The 22,018-nt window shown below is 32.0% G+C and overlaps 1 protein-coding gene across 1 annotated transcript; it reads left to right on the forward strand.

The window, feature by feature from the left end:
* Positions 1–20,335: 20,335 nt before the first annotated feature.
* LOC115883478 (ankyrin-3-like) lies at positions 20,336–21,529 on the forward strand. The gene is made up of 2 exons (XM_030901842.1): positions 20,336–20,578; positions 20,699–21,529. Exons 1-2 carry the CDS (start codon positions 20,336–20,338, stop codon positions 21,317–21,319), a joined length of 864 nt encoding a protein of 287 aa, XP_030757702.1. The 3' UTR covers positions 21,320–21,529.
* The last annotated feature ends 489 nt before the right edge of the window (positions 21,530–22,018 follow it).

The following is a 22,018-nucleotide window of genomic DNA, read 5'->3' on the forward strand; positions in this document are numbered from 1 at the left end:
TCTTGGTGCACATCCTAAAGCGCAACTTTGTCCCAATTTAACCATGTTCGTATCTATTACGGTTACCGAGATAGCAATGCTCGTACCTCGAATTTGTAGCACCCTGTATACGTTATTTTTTATTCCTAGAAAGATGATTTGAAGAAGAAATATTTCGTTCATATTATTGATGTCACTAAATAAACCCTTGTATAAAATTTTATACTTCTACTGTATGATCGAAAAAAAACGGCGTCCAATTGGCTGGGAAATGACGATCGATGACATTTCCCATATAAATTTACATATAAAATGACAGCGATCTTCATTTCATAGCCATCGCTGACGCCGTTTTTTCTCGATCATACGGTATATGTTGTAGTAATGCATTTTCTTACAGCAAACTTTCATTCTATATTCTACTCCATAAGGGTATAAATTTCATAAATTCGCTTTGATGTCTTTTAAATGATCCTTTGTGCAAATTTTTATCCAGAGGTCACGAAGGTTTATATACATTTTTACTAACTTTATCCATTTGGTTGATGAATTTCAAAAATCTCTTCTAATTCTTTTTGTAGAATTTCATTCTTCTAAATCAGATAGTAAGGAATTTTCATACAACAAATTGTTCGACATAATTTTACACTCCAAGAGGATGAATTTCCTAAAATCGCTTTACGTAGCTAATTCACTAATCACTAATGTCATTTAAACGAACCTTTGTATTAATATTTATGTATCTAAAGCTGGCGGTATGGAACTGACCCCTAAAATATCTAAAAACTTGATATATAACCTAACTGACACACCACTGACAATGACAAATAATTTATTTCTGGAGGTATTGTGTATGGGTTTTTTTCAGGTATGTTTTAGTATTTAGTCGTTTTACAAAAAGAAATAGCCATTAAACAATATAAAAATACTTCATAACAAATCTAGACGAAATAAGGGAGTAAAACTATTTTTTGGTGCAGCTTTTTTCATGTTATTTTTATCTATAACAAAATTGCCCAATCACTGTACAAATCTGAGAAGTGTCAGATTGTTGATCTTTGACAAAGTATGTTGCTATGGCTATTATATTGTATTGTTAAAGAAACTGACAAAGTCATTTTTAATAAATGTGTTTAAATATTGAATAGTTGTTTTATTTATTCTAATTTTTGCATTAGTTCAGAATTGTTAGTTCTGAACTTTTGTTTGGTTTGGTTTAAGATATATATTAGTTCAAAGGTGCATGGGGTTCATGGGGTGCAAGGGGTATTGAAGCGATACATATAGCCTAGCTTACCCAAAAGTCAACCTCACCTTCACGTGGTGCACCCTGTTTACACAAACGAGGCTCTGACGTCCGAGTATAGGCGGTATAACCTTATACAACCCTCAGACCTACCATCTTCTGGGGAAAAGGAGTAATAAAATACACCCTAGCCGGCCGAGAACGTAGCACAAGGGAACTATCGTCGCAGTCCTCACTGTGCCATAGCCATCCCGTGCCAGTTGCAGCCAAAACTGTGCGGCAGCGTAACCGCCACAGTTAAACCTTTTCACGCAGCTTACACACAGCAATGATGGAACATCTGAGTGGGACAAAATTATCGTCCGGAGGTAAAATACCCCTCAATCGGATCTCCGGGAGGGGTGCCTACTGAAGCGTATCATCGGAGTCAAACAAAAACATCAATGTTTCACGTTCGCGGCGTGGAACGTCCGCACTCTACTGGACAAGATAAATTCAAATCGACCAGAGAGAGAAGAACAGCACTGGTCTCACAGGAACTCCACCGATTAAATATAGATATTGCCGCTCTAAGCGAAACACGCTTTGCAGATGAAGGTAGTCACCACTGAGGAGCATTACACCTTCTTTTGGAAAGGTCATCCCGCAACACACAGGAGAATTCATGGTGTAGGCATTGCGATCAAAAGCACGAAATCGCCACCAAGTTAACAGAAGTACCTATTGGTGTCTCCGAACGTCTTATGACCCTAAGGTACCCCATATCAGACAAAACTTACGTCAACATCATTAGCGCCTACGCTCCCACCCTTGACGCTAAAATTGAAGATAAGGATAAATTTTACCAAGCTTTACAAAATGCCCTTCAACGAATTCCAAAGCACGAACGAATCATCTTGCTAGGTGACTTTAATGCCCGTGTAGGCAAAACAACAGGAAAATATGGCCTGACGTATTGGGAAAACATGGAATGGGAAACGCAAATAGCAATGGTGAACGCTTATTAACAACATGCGCAGAGTATAATCTTTGCATCACCAATACGTGGTTCATGTTGAAGGACAAGTTTAAAGGTACCTGGAAACATCCTAGATCAGGCCACTGGCATCAATTGACCACATAATCGTTCGAAGGACGCATCTAAAAGATGTTAGGCTCACAAAAGCTAGAGTAGATGCCGAATGCGGCACTGACCACCGACTTTTAATTTCAAAAATGAAAATGCAGTTAAAACCCAAACATCCACGCTGTAAAAGCAAAACAACATGACCAGATTGAACGTACGGGTCTAGAAAACAACAATACCGCCGGACGTATTCTCCGGGAAGCCATCAAAGAATCACTTCCACCGATAACTTCAATCTCAGTATTGAAGCTGAACAAGGCTGGACACAATTAAGGGATGCGATTCATAAAACCAGCGAAGCAGTACTGGGAAAGTCGAACAAAAAGAAACAACCAGACTGGTTTGACGAAAATCAACCGCATATACAGGCTTTGTTGGAACAAAAGCATAGAGCATATCAAGCCGTCACTGCAAATCCACATAATCCAAGACTGGTAGACAACTTTAAAGCAGCCAACAACACGCTTCGAAGAGAACTGCGCCAAGTAAAGGATAACTGGTGGTCACAAAAAGCGAATCAGATTCAAGAGTACGCCACGCATCATGATTATCGTAAATTCTTCGAGGCTGTAAAAGAAGTATACGGCCCAACTAAGAAGGTAAGCTGCCCAATCATGGCTCAAAATGGCGAACTTCTAAAAGAGGAAGAACAAATTACAAATCGCTGGAAAGAACATTACAGCCATATCCTTAACCAAGAAAACAACCCCAATATGGAAGCATTAAACACAATACCTCAGTATAACAGCCTCGATGTATTAGACATCCCAATAACAGAACAAGAAATAAAGACCTCCATAAAACAGCTTAAAACAACAAATCAGTTGGCTGTGACGATATTCCGGCGGAAATCTATAAGTGTGCAAGTAAAGAACTTATTGGTCATCTTAAGGCTCTCTTTGATGTCGTATGGGAAAGCGGAGAGGTACCTCAGGATTTTCGCAATGCGAATATAGTGAATATATTTAAGAACAAAGGAAGTGCATCAGACTGCGGAAATTACCGGGGAATTTCGCTATTGGCTATCGGCGGAAAAAATTTTGCAAAATAATGTCAAACCGCCTGCACCCACATATAGAAAAAAATTCTTCCAGAATCGCAAACGGGTTTTCGTACCAACCGCGGCACCGTCGATTCCATATTTTCCATCCGTCAACTACAGGAAAAAAGTAAAAGAGCAGCAGTCTAAACTTTATGTTGCATTCATCGATCTAACAAAGCCTTCGACTCTGTGAACAGAGATGCGCTTTGGGCAATTATCGAAAAGTTCGGAGTACCCAACAAATTTCTTACAGTGTGTAAAAGCCTCCATAACAACAACAAGTCAAGAGTGTCACATCATGGATCACTGAGCTAGACCCATTCCTAACAAATACAGGAGTTAGGCAGGATGTGTCTTAGCGCCTCCTATTCAACATATTCATGGCAGCGCTCTCCATTATAGTGGACAGCAAACTGCAGGAGAGAGGATTGGGCATTAGATACAGATATGACGGCGGTCTGTTCAACATAAAAAGACTCAGGGCAAAAACACGTACAAAATTTATCACAGAACTTCAATACGCTGACGACTGCGCTCTAGTTGCAAACACGGTACAACAATTACAAGAAATGTTGAACACATATACCTGGGCATACGAGGCTTTGGGCCTTAAGCTGAACATCGGCAAAACTAAAATCATGTGCACTCCCCGGAAGATCACAACAATGCTATAAAAATCGGAGAAGAACTATTCGAATATGTGGCGGAATTCAATTACCTTGGCAGTTTGATTTCGAAAAGGCCAATATTGACTCTGAAATTCAGCACAGGATTAGTAGCGCCTCAAGAGCTTTCTGGAAATTAAAAAGACAGAGTTTTCTACAATCATGACTTGAGTATAAAAAAACAAAACTTGCAGTATACCGAGCAATTATAATCCCCACCATGATATATGGGAGCGAAACCTGGGTGCCTTACCGCCGACACATGAACGCATTGAACAAGTTGCAACAGAGACACCTTAGACAACTCTTAAGAGTCCGGTGGTTCCATCATGTCTCAAACGTATCGGTCCTTGAAAATCTAACTGCGAGAGTATTGAAGTCATGGTCACAAAATCCCGCTTAAGATGGGCTGGTCACGTATGCAGAATGCAAGAAAACCGCATACCAAAATCTCTGCTTTTACGGTGAGCTTGTGGACGGTAAGAGGAGGCCGGGTGGACAACTGAAAAGATACAAGGACATTTTCCACGAAAATTTAAAGGGAATTAACATGCAGAATGAGTGGGAAAAAGCAGCTCACAATAGAACTCAATGGAGAAGGGTTGTAAACTCAGTTAACAGCGGCAACCAAAAAGTAGAGAGGCAACAAAGCAATGAGATTTTTGAATGTCCGGAGTGCGGTAGGCAGATAACATCACGTATCGGGCTTTTCAGTCACAGAAAAGCTCATGAAAGAAAACGCCTTGCGTGACCATTTTCTTTATGTGTGTCGAATACTCGTCAGCGAGTAACGGCTGTATGTATATTAGTTCAGAACTCTTTTAGTTCAATTAGCAGAACTATTTTAGTTCAGACTATATTAGTTCAATTAACAGAACTATTTTAGTTTAATCAACAGAACTATTTTAGTTCAATCACAGTACCATTTACGGTCTCTGGTTTTTTGATCCACGAAAAACAAAAAACAAAAAAATAGATTTGAACTAATATAGTTCTGTTAATTGAACTAATATAGTTCCGAACTAAAATAGTTCTGCTAGTTGAACTATATTTAGTTCCGTTAATTGAACTAATATAGTTCTGTTGATTAAACTAAAATAGTTCTGTTGATTGAACTAAAAATAGTTCTGCTAATTGAACTAAAAGAGTTCTGAACTAATATATATCTTAAACCAAACCAAACAAAAGTTCAGAACTAACAATTCTGAACTAATGCAAAAATTAGAATAAATAAAACAACTATTCAATATTTAAACACATTTATTAAAAATGACTTTGTCAGTTTCTTTAACAATACAATATAATAGCCATAGCAACATACTTTGTCAAAGATCAACAATCTGAGACTTCTCAGATTTGTACAGTGATTGGGCAATTTTGTTATAGATAAAAATAACATGAAAAAAGCTGCACCAAAAAATAGTTTTACTCCCTTATTTCGTCTAGATTTGTTATGAAGTATTTTTATATTGTTTAATGGCTATTTCTTTGTATAAAACGACTAAATACTAAAACATACCTGAAAAACACCTATACACAATACCTCCAGAAATAAATTATTTGTCATTGTCAGTGGTGTGTTTGGTTTGAAGGCTGGATACATAACTCCTCCCTGCCAAGAAGAAACTCTAGGGTGTACTAACTTGAGTTTCGTTAATCATCCTTGGATGGGGAACGGGCTTCGGTTGAAGTTTTCTTTTTCTAAAAATGAAATAAGAAGTTGCAAAGATAATTAGAATGAAGAAGATGCTCCAAAGTGTCCAATTCACTGCATGGGAATGAATGTAGAAGTTTTCCATTGGGTTTTCTTCTTCTAATTGAATTAAATGCATTTTGTCCAAGGGTACTTTTCCAATATTTAATTTCTTGATTGGAATAACATTTATATTTGTCAATGTCTGTATTCCAGAAATCAATACAGGGTGTGTACTAATAATTCCTTGTTTATTAGTATAAGTCGCTTGTGACATTATAAATTCACAATTTTTCGGTAATGTGAATAAATATGTTCCTTTCAGGGCCATTACTTGTTTTTCTTCACATATAGTAGTTATTTTTTCTTCTTTTGGAAATACTGCAATATAATGCATTTGATCTACTTCTTCTATGATGTTATTCTTCATATTGATAGATATTTGATTACAAGTTTGTGTATTCTTCGTAGTGGATAGCATTGACGTAACGCAATCTTCACTTTGAGGTAGTGGTAGGAGATGACTTCTTTGGCAAAAATACTTTGTACTGGTCTTCATACATTCTTCAGTGTCGTATTGATACTCATGTTTTCCCAGGATAAGGTAATTTGAAGGTGGGATAATTATTGTTTGATTAACATTAGGAATAGAATATAAATGATAATATTCTAAAGGATGTGGATGTATCAATGGAAAATTTAGCGAAAATATTATTTTATTTTCGTAAAAGAATGTATTTGTTTCTACCACTTTATAATAATCTAAGAAATCTTTATTTTTAAAAGGTAATTGTTCTTCATTATAAATATTTGACATATTATATAAAAGTTCTTTTAATTCTTCATGAGTTATTAAACTCGAATGCATAATCTTTAAATTAGAAAAACTTATAGAAGTTTCTAAATTTGTAAGAAAGTTCATTAAGATGTCAAGGTTATTCTTTATTTGTCCAGATATACTATTTATTTCCAATGTATGATAAAAATGAAATAGAGTACCGTTTAAAGTATTTCTTATTTCTTCGACTTTATATTTAATTGCGTTTTGGTTATCAATTAAAACTGTCATTGTTTTATTCATATTACGCATAGATATTTTAGAAAGAGACAAATGATTATTAAATTTATTGATAATCTTATTTTCATTATTTTCTAACTCTTTTAAGTGATTATGTATTTCTTCGGCATCCTGTTGATCAAGATTTCCTGAAATAAATTTTACTAACGAGCCTAGAGGATTTATTAAACCTCGTTTAGTTCTTAGATTTGGCATTAATGAACGAATTTTATAATTTACTAACTTTAGCTCATAATTTAAACTGTTACAAGTATTTAGAAGTGTGATACGATTTATGTCGTCTGAAAATTGATCAATTAATAATTTTAAATCGTCATAGTGTTTATTCGTTTCAAGAACTTGCTTATTAATTTCATTCATATCAATATAGTGTAGAAATGTATGTGTTGCAGTTTTTAAACTGACCTCTCCTAACTTAAAAGGAAGTATGCCAGGATTTGAGTCAAGGTTCTGTACTTGTATTTGCTGTGCCATCAAGATTCGTGAGAGAATCGTCAATCTGTAACAATGATTTATCAGTTAATTTTCTTGGTTTTTTAAAACATTGTTTATGATATTTATTTTTAGCTGTAGTAGTGACTGTCAAATCATTGCTTTGTAAAATATGTTCAGGTTTATACAGGGGATTTGTTTTAGATTGTCTTTCAGATTGTTTACGATATCCTATAGTACCAGGTTCGATATCTACAGGGTGGTCACGTTTCTCATTTCTTTTATCGATAATTTTTTTCTTTTCAGTTGATATTTTTTCAGCTATATTCTTATATAAATCATTCATTACTTCTTTATGCGTTTCTAATTGTTCATTAACAGTTCTCACGTCATTATTAATATCGATTGGTTCTCGAAGTTCTAAATGTCCTAATAATAAATCAACAGGTTTTTTATTTGTTGAAGAATGAATAGAATTGTTATAACCGATAATAGAATAATGTAATTTTTCGAAGGGGTTTAATCTTGGATTAGTTAACTTTAAAGTTCTCATATGTTCTAAAAGTGTTAAATGAAATCTTTCGACAATTGCATTAGAGTTCGGGTTTTGTGCCAAACAGTAATGCCAATTGATTTTATAAACTTTAGCAAAATCTTTAAGAATACTTTGAGAAAATTCAATACCATTATCAGAGATTATATTCTCTGGGATTTTATAAGTTGAAATAAATTGTAAAAGAGATTGATATACATGTAGAGCTGATAAAGAAGGAATGACATAAGCTTGTCCGAATTTCGAGAAGCTGTCACAAATTGTCAAAGCAATTGTGTTATCAAATTTAAATGTGTCAATGTGTATAGTTTCAAATGGTTTTTTAGGTGTTGGTGTTAATTGTAATTTAATTAGGGGTGGATGTCGTTCATATTTTACTTGTTGACAAATAGTACAATTATTAACAAAATTTCTGACGTCATCGCTTAATTTCGGCCAGTAATATTTAATCCGTAATTCGTCGATAGTTTCTTTTATCCCACGATGGTTTGTTATGCCTTCGTGTTGTAATTTTATCAAACTTTGTTGTGAATTTTCACGAGTGATATCTTGTAAAATTTTATTTGTTTTTAAAAGTCTAAAACTAGAATTTTTAAATATCTGAGGAAGAACTCTACACATTTCTTTATAAAAGTTTTGATCATCATTATCGTTTTCAAAGTAAAAGACATACTGTCTTTTTGGTTCGGCATATTCTTTAAGAAAACTTATTAATTGTTGTGTAAAGGTTTCTTTTAGAAAATATATACGCCATCGAGTTCTATTGATAGGTGGACCAAATATTTTCTTTATTTCAATTCTTGGGTTTACATCAACTTCAGTTAAAATTACTTGACATAGAAAATAATTTAAAGGTTTCTCAGAAATATTTATTGTCAAAATAGGGTCTTCCGCGCTAGTGTGAACTGTGTCTAAATCAGAACGTTCTTCAGGGTCGACTTGTCCTACGATAGATTCATTGTCTGCTTGTCTACTCGTTGATGGTTGTGGATCTTCATATAGTGAAGGGTTTTCGTTGAACCTTTCCATATCTCTTAGTATAGGAGGTGTTGCTACATTTGTTTCTGTTGGATATATTTCAATACGAGATAGAGCATCTGCATTTACATTTAATTTACCTTTCTTGTAAATTACTTCATAATCGAATTCTTCCAGTTTGAGACGCCATCTTACTAATCTAGAATGAGGTTCTTTTAATGACATTAGCCATTGTAAAGGCTTATGATCAGTAACTATTTTGAACTTTCTACCGTATAGATAGGGTCTAAAGTATTTTGTAGCCCATACTATAGCTAGTAGCTCTTTTTCAATTGTCGAGTAGTTCTGTTCAGAGCTGTTCAACGTCCTTGATGCATAGGCAATAGGTTTATCACTTCCGATTCTTCCTTGCGATAATATTGCTCCTATAGCTATATTGCTAGCATCCGTTGTAAGAATAAATTCTTGATTAAAATCTGGATATTGCAATAATGGTTCATTGCTTAATAATTTTTTACAATCTTCAAAGGTCTTGATGTAAATTGGGTCTTTTATATTTATATTAGCTCCTTTTTTAAGACACTGTGTAAATGGTTTAGTTAAATTTGCAAAATTCTGAATGAATTTTCTGTAATATCCTAAAAGTCCGAGAAATGATTTTATTTGTTTTACAGTTTTTGGAATAGGAAAATTCTCAATTGTTTTTATTTTGTCTGGATTTGGCTTTATTCCGTTAGGGGTAATAATGTGTCCTAAAAATTTTACTTCTTTGTGTAAAAATTCTGATTTGTCTAACTGAATTTTCAGGTTGCTCTCTCGTAATCTATCAAATACTTTTTTCAAATTTACGAGGTGTTCTTGTAAAGAAGTCGAAAATACTATTATATCGTCCATGTATACGAGACATGTTTTGTTGACCATTCCTCTTAAAACGTTGTCCATCACACGCTGGAACGTGGCTGGGGCATTTTTTAGGCCAAAGGGCATACGTAAATATTCGTAGTGCCCATTTTCAACACTAAAAGCTGTTTTCTTGATATCATCTGGGTGCATTTCTATTTGGTAAAATCCACTTGCAAGATCTAGTGTCGAAAAATATTGACAGCGACCAAGTTTATCTAGAATATCTGATACGTTCGGAATAGGGTATCTGTCGTCGATTGTTTTTTCGTTTAATTTTCGAAAATCGATAACTAGACGCCATTTTTTCCTATTCGAAGCATCTGCTTTCTTCGGAACGATCCATATCGGGGACGACCATGGTGAATCGCTTGGTCTAATTATATTCTGATTCAACATATCTTCGATTTGTCGTTGGACTTCTTCTTTGTGTATAAATGGATAGCGATACGATTTTGTGTATATAGGAATTTCGTCTTTCATCTTAATTTGGTGTTTTATAGTATTAGTAAATGTTAAGGGTATATTTGGTTTATGAAAAATATCTGAATATGAATAACATAATTTTAAAAGTTTGCTTTGTTCCTCTCTATTCATATGATCAGTTCTAATAAGTGAACTTATATCAGTATGACCATCTGAATAAGGACTATTAATAGAAAAATTATATAATTCGAAATTATTTAAATCTAAGCTATTAACTTTTATTGGACTATATAAGCATATTTCTTGAATATCGTCGGTGTTGTTATGAATTTCTACTGGTGCATAATTATTTTTAGAAACTGTTATACAGGCTGGGATAAAACAATTATAAATATTTGTATTTTCTAAACTTATTTGACCATTAGAAATTGAAACAGGAATATTTAATTGTTCGATAGATTTTGATTCAATTCGAGCGAAAAATAAAAGTTTATTTTTTGCTTCGTAGTGAGATAAAGGAATTTCACTAAAAGGTGTTTTTAATTTATAGTTATTCAAATCTAATTGAACTTTTAAATCTTTTAATGTTTCGTAACCTATTAAGCCGTCAAAAAAGTGATGAAATTTAAAAAGATAGAATTTCATTTTTTGTTTTGATCTAAATTCATCAAAAGCTGGAATTTCTATACAGTGATTCCTAGTTGTTGTTTGGAAAATTGATGATATAGTAAATGGTTCCTTTTTTATTGAATTATAAAAGTATTTTTCAGCCTTTTCTGGATTTATAAAAGATTTAGTTGCACCGGTATCAATTAATAATTTTAAAGGAGGATTTTTAATTTGAATATATGGTAAATCTTTTTTATCGTATATCGAGTGAATTTCTACGTGTTCTGGTTTTTTTCGTTGATGTCGGGAAAATTTTGTTCATTGTATGATGATGTATGTGGTTGGTTTGTGTCATCATATGTTTGAGTTTCATTTATAGTGTGTGTATCAGCATATTCCGACTCTGAGTAGTACTGTTGTTCGGGATAGGAATATTGATAACCTTCGAACTCATTGTTTGAAATATAAGGCTCATTGTTATTTTGTTCTACGTTGTGCAATTCCTCGAAAACAAAATGAGGTGGATTAAAATATCTTTGTTGATTTACGGGGGGTTTTGGAAAAGTTCCGTGAGATATTCCGCTCATCGGTGTAGGTTTTGGAAATTGATTTTGAGGGATATTTCTAGGTTTAAAGACATTGGTATTTTTATTAGTCCCAAAAACTTGTTTGTTTGTGAAAAATTTGGGCGGTGGTAACTGCCTCGGTCTTATATCAATAGGTTGAGAAGGAAAGACAGGTTTGGTTTGTCTTGAGAAATTACTTGGAAAGTTCTGTCTAAAAGGTTGATTAAATTGATTAAATTGTTGATTTTGGAAGGGTTGGTTTGGAAAATATTGTGTGAATGTTGGAACATTAAATTTTGGTGTGACTTGTGGTATGTGTGGTTTTTGTAAATGTCTTATGTTATTTTCCGAAATTATGAATTGTCGTGCTGAAGCCAAACATTCTGGTCTCATAGCCCTAATGCTAGATCCTAATGGTTCTTTTAAACCTGCTAAAAATATTTTCAATGCATGGGTGTTGTAAAATTGTTTTTTTAATTGTTTTGTTGCTTCAATAGTTTCGTGTGTGTCGATATAATTATGTAAAGCACTTAAATTAGACATGACACGAGTGTGGAATTGTAGTGGTGTTTCATGATTTGTTTGTCTTAATTGGTCTAAATCAAAAAGCAAGCCATTTTCATCACGTTGGTCTCCAAAATGAGCAATTAAAGAAGTTTTAATGCTTTGCCAATCTTTATTTATAGAAATACTATAAACCTCTCTAGCCTTGCCAATTAATTTTGAATATATGCCATAAATAATAGTCACATTTTGAACACAATTTACATGATCTGGTCTAGTATCCCAAAAATTTGAAATTAAAGTATTAGCTGTCTCTAAGTAAGATGATAGTTCTAATGGATTACCATCGAATTTAGGTACAATTTCTAAAATTTTTGCATCAAAATGCGGTGGTGCTGACATGTTTAAGCTTTCTGGTTTTTCTAAATTAAAATTAAACTTATCTTTAGAACTTAACTTAGGAGAATTAATTGATAAGCTAGATAATAAATCTGTTAAATCTAAATCCGCGTTTCTAGTTACGTTTTCTTGTCTTAAATCTAATTCGCTTAAATTTAACTCGCCATTTTCGCTACTTTCCGCCAAGGAATTAGGTGATAACGAGGGAATTGACATGGACAGGAAGTACTTACATGAGTAGTCTTCTCACCATAGCTTCTTTTTTCTTTTTTTTTTCTGACGTTGACCGGGAGATACAACGAATAGAGTGACCCACTTCGTTGGTCCTAGAAGTGCCGTAGTCTGTCTCTATTTTCTCTCCAGCGGTTCCTCTTCTTGCACGATGCACGAAGTTCTTTTCTTGGAATTAATGCTTGATAGCAAAAGAGATGATTTTTCTAAAAAATTTCTCTTTTCCAATCCTACCGATGACTGCGCCACTTTATGTTTTCCAATATTAAAAATTGATTTTTAAAAAATAATTCTAACTCAGAAAACCAAAGATTTATTTACTACTTTTTAGTTTATATTTTACTTTTAACTTATTTAATTAACAATAGAAAAAATTGATATGGTGACGGGCAGAGATTCGTTCTGCACTGCTGTCGATAGATCAATCCGTTGTTTGAAGTCCTGTCTTCGCTATTTATAATTAAAGGGTATCTTGCATCAGCATTATTGAACAATGAAGGCTGGATACATAACTTGCGTTTCTTTATAAAGATTTGTGTAATTAATAATTTTAATTTATTTACGAATTTTTAATTTATTGTACGATATCGTGACAGCAACTTTTATGCCGAACTAGTATATTATTAATTGTACCTGTGTCACTTTTTAAAAGCCACCTAGGTCTATAAAAATAACATGGCAAACAGAAGAAATTTGTTATTATAGTATTTTTTAGTCACATTTTTCGCACTGCATTTTAATAAAATATTTCCATTATTATTAAACGTATATTTCATTACTAACGTTTCAGCATTAATAAATATCACTATCAATCACCCTGTATATTATTAATTTTTTTTTCTAATAATATACTTAAAACTATTTTAAAAGCCAAACGAATAATTAATATAAGTGTATCTGACAAGAAACGAAGAAAAGAAAGAAATTATTATACACCAGAAAAAGAATGGGATGCCAATTAAAGCCTTTTTGAATCTGGCAACTGTGCATATTTAACCGAGCTTCAAGGCCGTCGACATGCCGTCGATCCAAAACCGAAAGTTGAACATTTCCAATTAAATTCTGATTATGATATTGTCGCGCCATCTAGTATTTTATTAGTGCAATTTTAGCTCTTTCATTTCGAGTATTTTTCTGTTGCGTAGCTACTGTTTGACCAGCGGATCTGAAGCTACGAAAGGAATGTGAGAAAAAAAATCGATATTGCCACGTTTATCTATAAAATTGCAAAATTGCCAGACATGAACTATAAATTTAATATATATTTTTATTATATATAATGTGTTTAGCATATATTCCGACGTATATTACTAAGGAATTTTAACGTAGTTCATATTGTTCGATATGTTTTATTTAATAACTTATTTCTTTCATTCTGTATAACCTGCTTATTATGAAAGTTGAAGATGTTTCATGGATATCATTGGCAAACCGGCATCGCCGCGCATGGCCGCCTATTCATCGAACATGATTGGCGAGAGTACGTCACAGGATTTGTTACCACGCGGTTGCCATGGCTTTTACGCCTTTCCTATTCGCTTGCTTTATCCCCAACTTCACGGTCTCTTCTGAAAAGAGTAGGAATATCTAATACTATTGAAATATCCAGTGGCGGTGTCATTCTTTTGATCATTATTACTTTATTTCATTATTTTATACCGGTTATCCTAAACTTTATTCCTATATTTGATAGTTAAGTTGTGTTTTATTGTTTTGTTATCTTGTTATAATGTTTTTCGTTCGTAGTTTTTAATTATTAATATCAAGTTTGATCGTATATTTGTGTTTTAAAATGAATAAATTTGTTAAGGGTAAGACGCTACATAGCCAGACAAGAGAAATAATAGCTAATTTATATAGGTAAGTAGAATAATAATAATATAATTATTAGAACATTAAAATTAAATATTGGCTAAAATGAAAAGCACACATTTTACCTAAATATTTTAGCTAAACTAAAATAAATATAAATAAACGTGGATGAAATCTCATTTGGTTTATTTCCTTGTGTTCATAATAGGGTTTGCGACGAAGAAGCTACAGAGAGTTCGCTTAAGTTGCCGCTTAAACATAAACTTGAGCGGATATCTCTTTATAACGGAGTTAGCGTATCGGCTATAAAAAAATTCACACAGAAGATAAAAAAAAGGCTGGAAACTAACCCCGATAAAATGATATCCAGTCCTGGAAAGAAACGACCACGTGAGACTGCTGTTGAAAAGCTCGACGACTTTTTCCAAGTGGTCAGGAATTTGATAAATAGATTTTATCTCGAATTCAAACTCGTCCCCACAATTAGAAAGCTTTTGCAAAAATTGCAGGAAGAATCGAATTTTCCTTTTGGCAGGGAAACGCTTAGGGGGTATTAAAATCAAATGATTTTTGGCGTAAATGTCAAAATAACAGATAAATATTAGTGGAGTGGCCCATTATATTGCAGAGAGAGATATAAATATATACGCGAAATTCGAAGATATAGCCAAGTATTATCTATTTGGATGAAACATATGGGTAGACAATGACCTAACCTTTAAAAAGTGCTGGCGGAGCGATACCATATCTGGTGTAATAGGCAATATTGGATCTACTAGTGAGTAAAATTATGTTTTGTTTGCGCTTCCAAAGTTTGGTTGCAAAATTTTTTTTGCTGGAAATAGTTATATCTAAAATTATGTATTATAGAAAAAAATATAGTTAGTACAGATATATAAATAAATATGCCTCAAGACTCAGTCTTTATCATCTGCTGATGGCAGACATGGTTAGCGAAACAGTGTAAAATTAAAAGTGTTTTGGTGTATTGTACTGATTTCGTTTTTTATTTTGCTGTGTAACACCAAAGGTTCCAACCCCCAGCTGTAATTATTTCTTCTATTATATTAACAACACAATAATAAAATGATTCAAAATATTTAGGGAGCTTTAATAAAAGCTTTTAGTGTTGAAATTATTAATCTGAATATTATATTTATGATACACATTATTTTCATATAACAGCGTACGCCCATGCCTATTTTATAAATTAAATTGGGCGTGTTTTGTTTACAACTGCGTTCCCCTGCGGATACCCCGTACCTACAGATCCGTTGGGCACACTATAGATATTCTGTGCTACTAGTTAAAAGTGCTTTTAAAAATTCTGTATTTCGAAGGGGAATATCACAAAATATCAAGTGTGCTATATTTTTGGAAATGTAATTTTAAATTCTTTTCGGTTAATTAATAAATATATAGGGTGTCCCAAATAAAAAATCAATTTTTCTGTAGATAACTCTTAAATTATTAATTTGAAAAAAATTATCCTTATACCATTAAATTCTACGTAAAAAGGTGCTTTGGAAATGTTTTCATAGAAATACAAAATTTTCCGTAGCAAAAAAGTTACAGCGATTTGTTAAAAATGCACATTTTTGAAAAACACCCCGTAACTCCTAAATGGTAACAGATATTGATGTGCGGTTTTCACCATCATGTTTTTGATGAAAATTGAGCTCCAGACACCGATATTAGTTTTCGTATCTCCTATAGAAAAGGGTGTTTCCATTTAAAAGCGTCGAATTTGACCCACCCTGTACATCAAATATCATCATTCTTTAATATGCCTAATTCTTACTAGGTATTTTAAAAAGCGACTTGAAACAGATAGGCACTTTGTACAATTTCCTGCTTTTGTTAAAAATGCCGGCGGTTTATAATATGCTTAGTCTTTTTGCAAAAAGCCGGATTATTCGATACGCCTGCGCCTGCGACATATACATACAAACTTCTCAAACTCTTCTATAATATTAGTAAGGATTTTAAGAAGTACACTGATAAAAATTAGAGTAAATTTACATTATTTTTTCACAGACAATTTAGAGTTTTTTTACATAAAAATAATTAGGAAGGTATTTCTACATATGAGTAATTGAATATTTACAAAATGCATGGTAAAAATACATTTTATGTGTATTTTTACAAGGCTGCATGTAATATTTCTTCTATTATACGTAAATTTACATGAAAAATACAGGCTACTATGTAGAATCACAAAATCCAATGTAAAAATTCGTCCAAATTGTAAATTTACAATGTATTAAGTTTCTTCAACCAATTATAATAATGTATCAGATCACGTGCTTGATTACGCAATAGTAGACCACGCGATGAAGCCGTCCACTGTCTATAGAGACTGAACTGTATTAGGTCCGCCATCACTATAGCACTTGTGGTTTTGGGTGATACAGCTACACCATTTAACTTATATTGGACAACTCAATATTATTTGAATTAATAGTCTAGGTGAAAATAAAAGGTAAGTTGTTATTAATAAGTTTAATATAAAATGTTTAAAACTCTGTAAACAAAAATAATATTTAGAAGTTATAGGGCTGCGTGTGAATCTATATACAGGGTGTTTCAAAACAAATGCGAAAAACTTTAGGGGGTGATTCCTTGTTCAAAATAAAGGGTAGTTTGCTTTATAAACGTTGGGTCAAAAGTCAACCATTAGGGAGATATCGCGGTACAAAGATGGCGGAAAAATAATGTTTTTATATTTTATCTTGAAAACGAAAAGAGATAGACTAATGAAATTTTATGGAAGCATTACTGTTATGAAAACACACTTTCAGGTAATTTTTTTACTTTTTTAAAATGAGTGGAAGGCGTTGAAATAAACTACCCCTATCATTCTTGTTAACGAAATTAATAAAATCTTATCAAACACATGCAAATGCTTTAATTTGGATAGCTTAGTTTGGTTAGAAACTTTTTTACCTCTTGTGTTTTTTTGATAAAACTGACCGATTGGAAATTAAAAAATAAAATGTAAAGCATTACATGTCAGGACAAAAAACATATTTAGATTAAGAATCTAGTAATATTTACGATAATAATAATCATCTAGATAATAACGTATTGCAGTAGAGTAATGTCAAATAAAATAATATTAGGAACATCCTAAAAACTAACAGCGGCCGACTAGATTTTTTCCTAAAAAAATTACAGCAGCCCACTAGATTCTTTATCAGAAAATGTTTTTTGTCCTGATATGTAATGCTTTACATTTTATTTTTTAATTTCAAATCGGTGAGTTTTATCAAAAAAATACAAGAGGTAAAAAAGTTTCTAAACAAACTAAACTATCCAAATTAATTTTTTTGCATGTGTTTGATAAGATTTTTCTTTAAATTTCGTTAACAAGAATGATAGGGGTAGTTTATTTCATCCCCTTCCACTCATTTTAAAAAAGTGAAAAAATTACCAGAAAGTGTGTTTTCATAACAGTAATGCTTCCTTAAAATTGTATTAGTCTATCTCTTTTCGTTTTCAAGATAAAAAATAAAAACATTATTTTTCCGCCATCTTTGTACCGCAATATCTCCCTAATGGTTGACTTTTGACCCAACGTTTATGAAGCAAACTACCTTTTATTTTGAACAAGGAATCACCCCCTGAAGTTTTTCGCATTTGTTTTGAAACACCCTGTATAGTATTGGAACAGAGATATGAAAGATAATTGAATATAGTTCAGAAAGGAAACTTTGATATCATCTTTATGGCAAATAAAATAGAAACGAGAAAAAAACGTACAAGGACAATGTGGAAATTTCGATGGACAAAATTTATCGAATTCGGTTTTAATAAGGTATGTATGACAAATACGTTTACAAAATAATATTATACAATACTTGTTTGTAGTAGGGTCAGATCCAAGAGTATTATCTCGGCTTATTCCTTTTCTAGTCACTTTCATACTGCAAATATGTGCAAATATGTATATAAGTATTACAAAAACTTAGTTCTAAAGCATTATACTTTTACAAGTATTGTTAAATTTCCTAAATATTTTAGATATATGAGGATTCATTTTTTACTGAAAGGTATTGGCGTGTTTAGGCCTCCAGTTAAGAATGGGACATTTTTCTAGGAAGATGTAGTAACCCTGGATATGATTCAAAAGCTTAATGTAAAACTTCAAGTGAATTTCGACATACTCGTAAAAGCAAAATGTATCTCAGAAGGTAGGTTTTTAATTTAAAATATAGCATTCATTCACATATTACATTGTAGGACATAAAATCTTGAACTAATTCTGTTTAAATTGTTTTATATTCAATAATACCGTATGATCGAGAAAAAACGGCGTCAGCGATGGCTATGGAATGAAGATCGCTGTCATTTTAACTGTAAATTTATATGGGAAATGTCATTGATGTTCATTTCCCAGCCAACTGGACGCCGTTTTTTTTCGATCATACGGTATTAAATATTTGTCTTATGTTGTGTTGTAATTTGTTTTTTAAGTAATCTATTCTCGACATTTTTGATTTGTGTTTGTTTGGTTTGGTTTGGTTAAATATCTTTTAGTGGAATTATAACACTGAAAGTTAATAGATATTTAAATAATCCAATGAGTTTCTTTTATAAACAACTTTTGTATGCAATTTACAGTTCCTAGCTCCTGGTCATATTCATTCATCTATAGTGTAATAATACATGGTAAATACACATTAAATCGGACAGAGTAAAAAAAGTTACATGTCCATATAATGTAAAAATACACGCTAATGTAGTAAAAATACATAATCTGAAGTGAACTTAGTCGTATAATTACGACACTAAAGAAGTATAAGTACATTGTAAGCTTAAATAACAAATGCATTTCTACACTTTAATTTTACACACCAAAAATGTAAAATTACATGATAAATGTAAAGTTCCAGACAAGATGGAATTTTACACATATTTGTGTGGCATAAAAGTAACCAATAATCTAATGTGTATTTTTACATATTTTTTTTATCAGTGTAGGAGTGAATGTGTTGTTACCTTGTATAAAGTATTATTGAATTTTGTTTGTATATTTGGTTCTTCTTTCAGTGCCTCTGCTCTGCAGATGCTACTTGTGATGTATGTCATCAGTGTTTCACAAGAACACGGGACTTACAGTTTATCGCCGAATCCCGTACTATTTGAAAGGCTGTAGTAAGCAAATGTACTTAGGGGTCGCCAAGTTCTTGAAAATTTCAAGGTCTTGTCTTGATTTTAAGAAGTAATTTTAAATTTCAAGAGAAGATAAGAAATCAAAAGAAATTTGGAAATAACTTTGACGTAACAATGAAAACGCTTAAATGCATTTATTTACGAAAAATTTTGTTCACATTATAAATAATGTAATTTAAAGTAAAGCAGCAGAACCTATTTAAAATATAAAAATATTTTATATAAGCTTTGCTAGAATTATCATTTTTAGCTTATCTTAAATGAAATTCATTATTATCGCGCGAATTCGTTATTATCTTCTCTTTCAAGACTCGGTGCTGTTCCTGGTATAGGATTTTTTAGATTATTCTCGGATTTATACTCTTATTGCTATAAATCAAGTAATATTATATCTTATCATTTTAAACGAAAAATTGAAATTTTAAACGATACTAATCGTACTTAAACAATAATATCAACGGTATATTTTCCTAATGTTCATAAAATAATAAATTCACTACTATTAAGTGTTTAACATTCAGAGCGAGGGAACGCGAGAATATCCAGAAAAAAATTCAAAATAAAAGTGATTTATTCAAAAGTAAAATATCTAAAGTTAGTGTTGACATTAAAGATATCAAAAATTTTTTGGTAGAACCTAATATAAAGTGTTTAATCGTTGAGAATAAGGAAACTGAGAGTGTAATCGCAAACATTTTGCATAGTCTGAAAGAACTTCTATTGGAGTCACGAAGCGAGCCGACATTATATAGTGAGTATGAAGAATTAGAAAGTTACTGTGATCCAAAAAATATAATCTGTTTAAAATGGCCAGACTTACTGGAAATAGTTCAAGAGAATATAATAGTACCAATTTATTTCTACCTCCTAATAATTGAAATTACATCCAAAACAGACTGTATATCGTCAAAGAAATTATTCATGCATATTATACGTACATTAAATATTTCTATAAACAAGAAAATAATAATTGCTAAATCTGAAGATGAAGTATTAAAGGAGTATCTGCCAATGTTTCCATTAAATAGCATCCAGAGAATAAATAAAAACATAAACGAGTTGATACCAAAGATTAGTACAAATATTGAAAATGATATTATGCAGGCCATACGTATTGACTCTTTTAAGGATGTAACAGAATTAATAAGTTCTTCCATTGTTCAAGTGAGTGAAAATAAAAGACCTAAAGTTTTGTCGAACGTTAACTTCTCGAAAATACTTTGTTTCGCTGCAAGTAAAGGTAACAAAGAAATTGTTTTAGCACTCTTAAAACATTCAAAATAGTATCCCAAAAGTGTTATTAACAAAAATAAACCTTTATATGAAGCATGTCGGCTTGGACATAAAGACATTGTTAAAATATTATTGGAAAATGGTGCGGACGTCAATTATCTCTCAGGTTATATAATAGAAACACCTCTTCATATTGCCGTATTCAATGGTCATGATTATATTGCTAGTGTTTTATTAGACTTTGGTGCAGACTATGGCGTTAAATGCCAATGTGGTTATACTGCTCTACATTATGCATCACGGAAAGGGTATGTTAGACTTATAGAAAAATTAATTAAAGTGGGTGCAAACGTTAACGAAAAAATTACAAAAATAGCTGAATTTGATGAACGTTTGAAACCACAAACACCTTTACAACTATCAGCTGACTCTGGTCACAAGAATTGCTGTGAAATTCTGCTGAAACATGGAGCTTCCGTTAATGAAAGAAATTCGAATGGACAAACCGCATTACATATTGCAGCCATACGAGGAAATGCTGATGTTGTTATTGTATTGCTAAAGAATGGTGCATCTTTAAAACTTCAAAGTGACGACGGCCATACACCAATACAAGCAGCGGAAAAAAATGGAAAAAATGAAATAATACCACTTTTAAAGAGACGAATATAATAAATAATATCAGTATGGATGAATTGAATGTTTAATGTTTTGTCTCAAAAATGATTTATATTATAATAATATAGAAATATTTCAATTCCAATAAACTTTAATTGTGCTTATACGAAAACGTGTTTCAATTAGTCACTTTTTTACATTGCAATGTTCTAAAATATCTGCTGCCATTATAAATAATTAAATAAATAAAGCAAAAAAAAACAATAAAAATTGTCTTTTTTATGAGTTAGCACTGAGAAGTTATTTTCCTCTTGGATTCTACGAATTAACTCAACAATTACTACATTCTATTTCAAAAAATCACTAAAATTTAAATAAAAATGAAATGAAATTGAAATATCTACTCTGGAGTAACTATGGGTGGGTAAAGTTGATAAAAAATCTATTTATATCAATCTTATTAGACACGTGAGTTTTGTAAAGATAACGGTATCAATTGGGACTACATATCAAAATACTTCAGATTCTTAAAATAAGCATTATTTAATTATTTGGTATAATGTTGCTAAATGTATTACCTATATTTTATATTATATGTATTATAGTTAGGCATTTGTATTTTTAATTGAAAGTGAAAGTTTTTTTTTTCAAATTTAGTTAAGTTGGTTTATGTTGTTTGATGTAAATTTTAAGTTACCTATGTTTCTTTTCGTTTTTTTTTCTTCGCTTGTGTTCATTTGTGTTTATATTAAT

Source organism: Sitophilus oryzae, unplaced genomic scaffold, assembly GCF_002938485.1.
Source record: "Sitophilus oryzae breed Bouriz unplaced genomic scaffold, Soryzae_2.0 scaffold_1913_pilon_pilon, whole genome shotgun sequence".
NCBI lineage: Eukaryota > Metazoa > Arthropoda > Insecta > Coleoptera > Curculionidae > Sitophilus > Sitophilus oryzae.

Coding starts and splice junctions, on each gene's coding strand:
- LOC115883478 (XM_030901842.1), top strand. CDS start 20,336: ATGCATATTATACGTACATTAAATATTTCTATAAACAAGAAAATAATA. Junction 20,579..20,698: donor TAAGTTCTTCCATTGTTCAA/GTGAGTGAAAAT, acceptor CATTCAAAATAG/TATCCCAAAAGTGTTATTAA.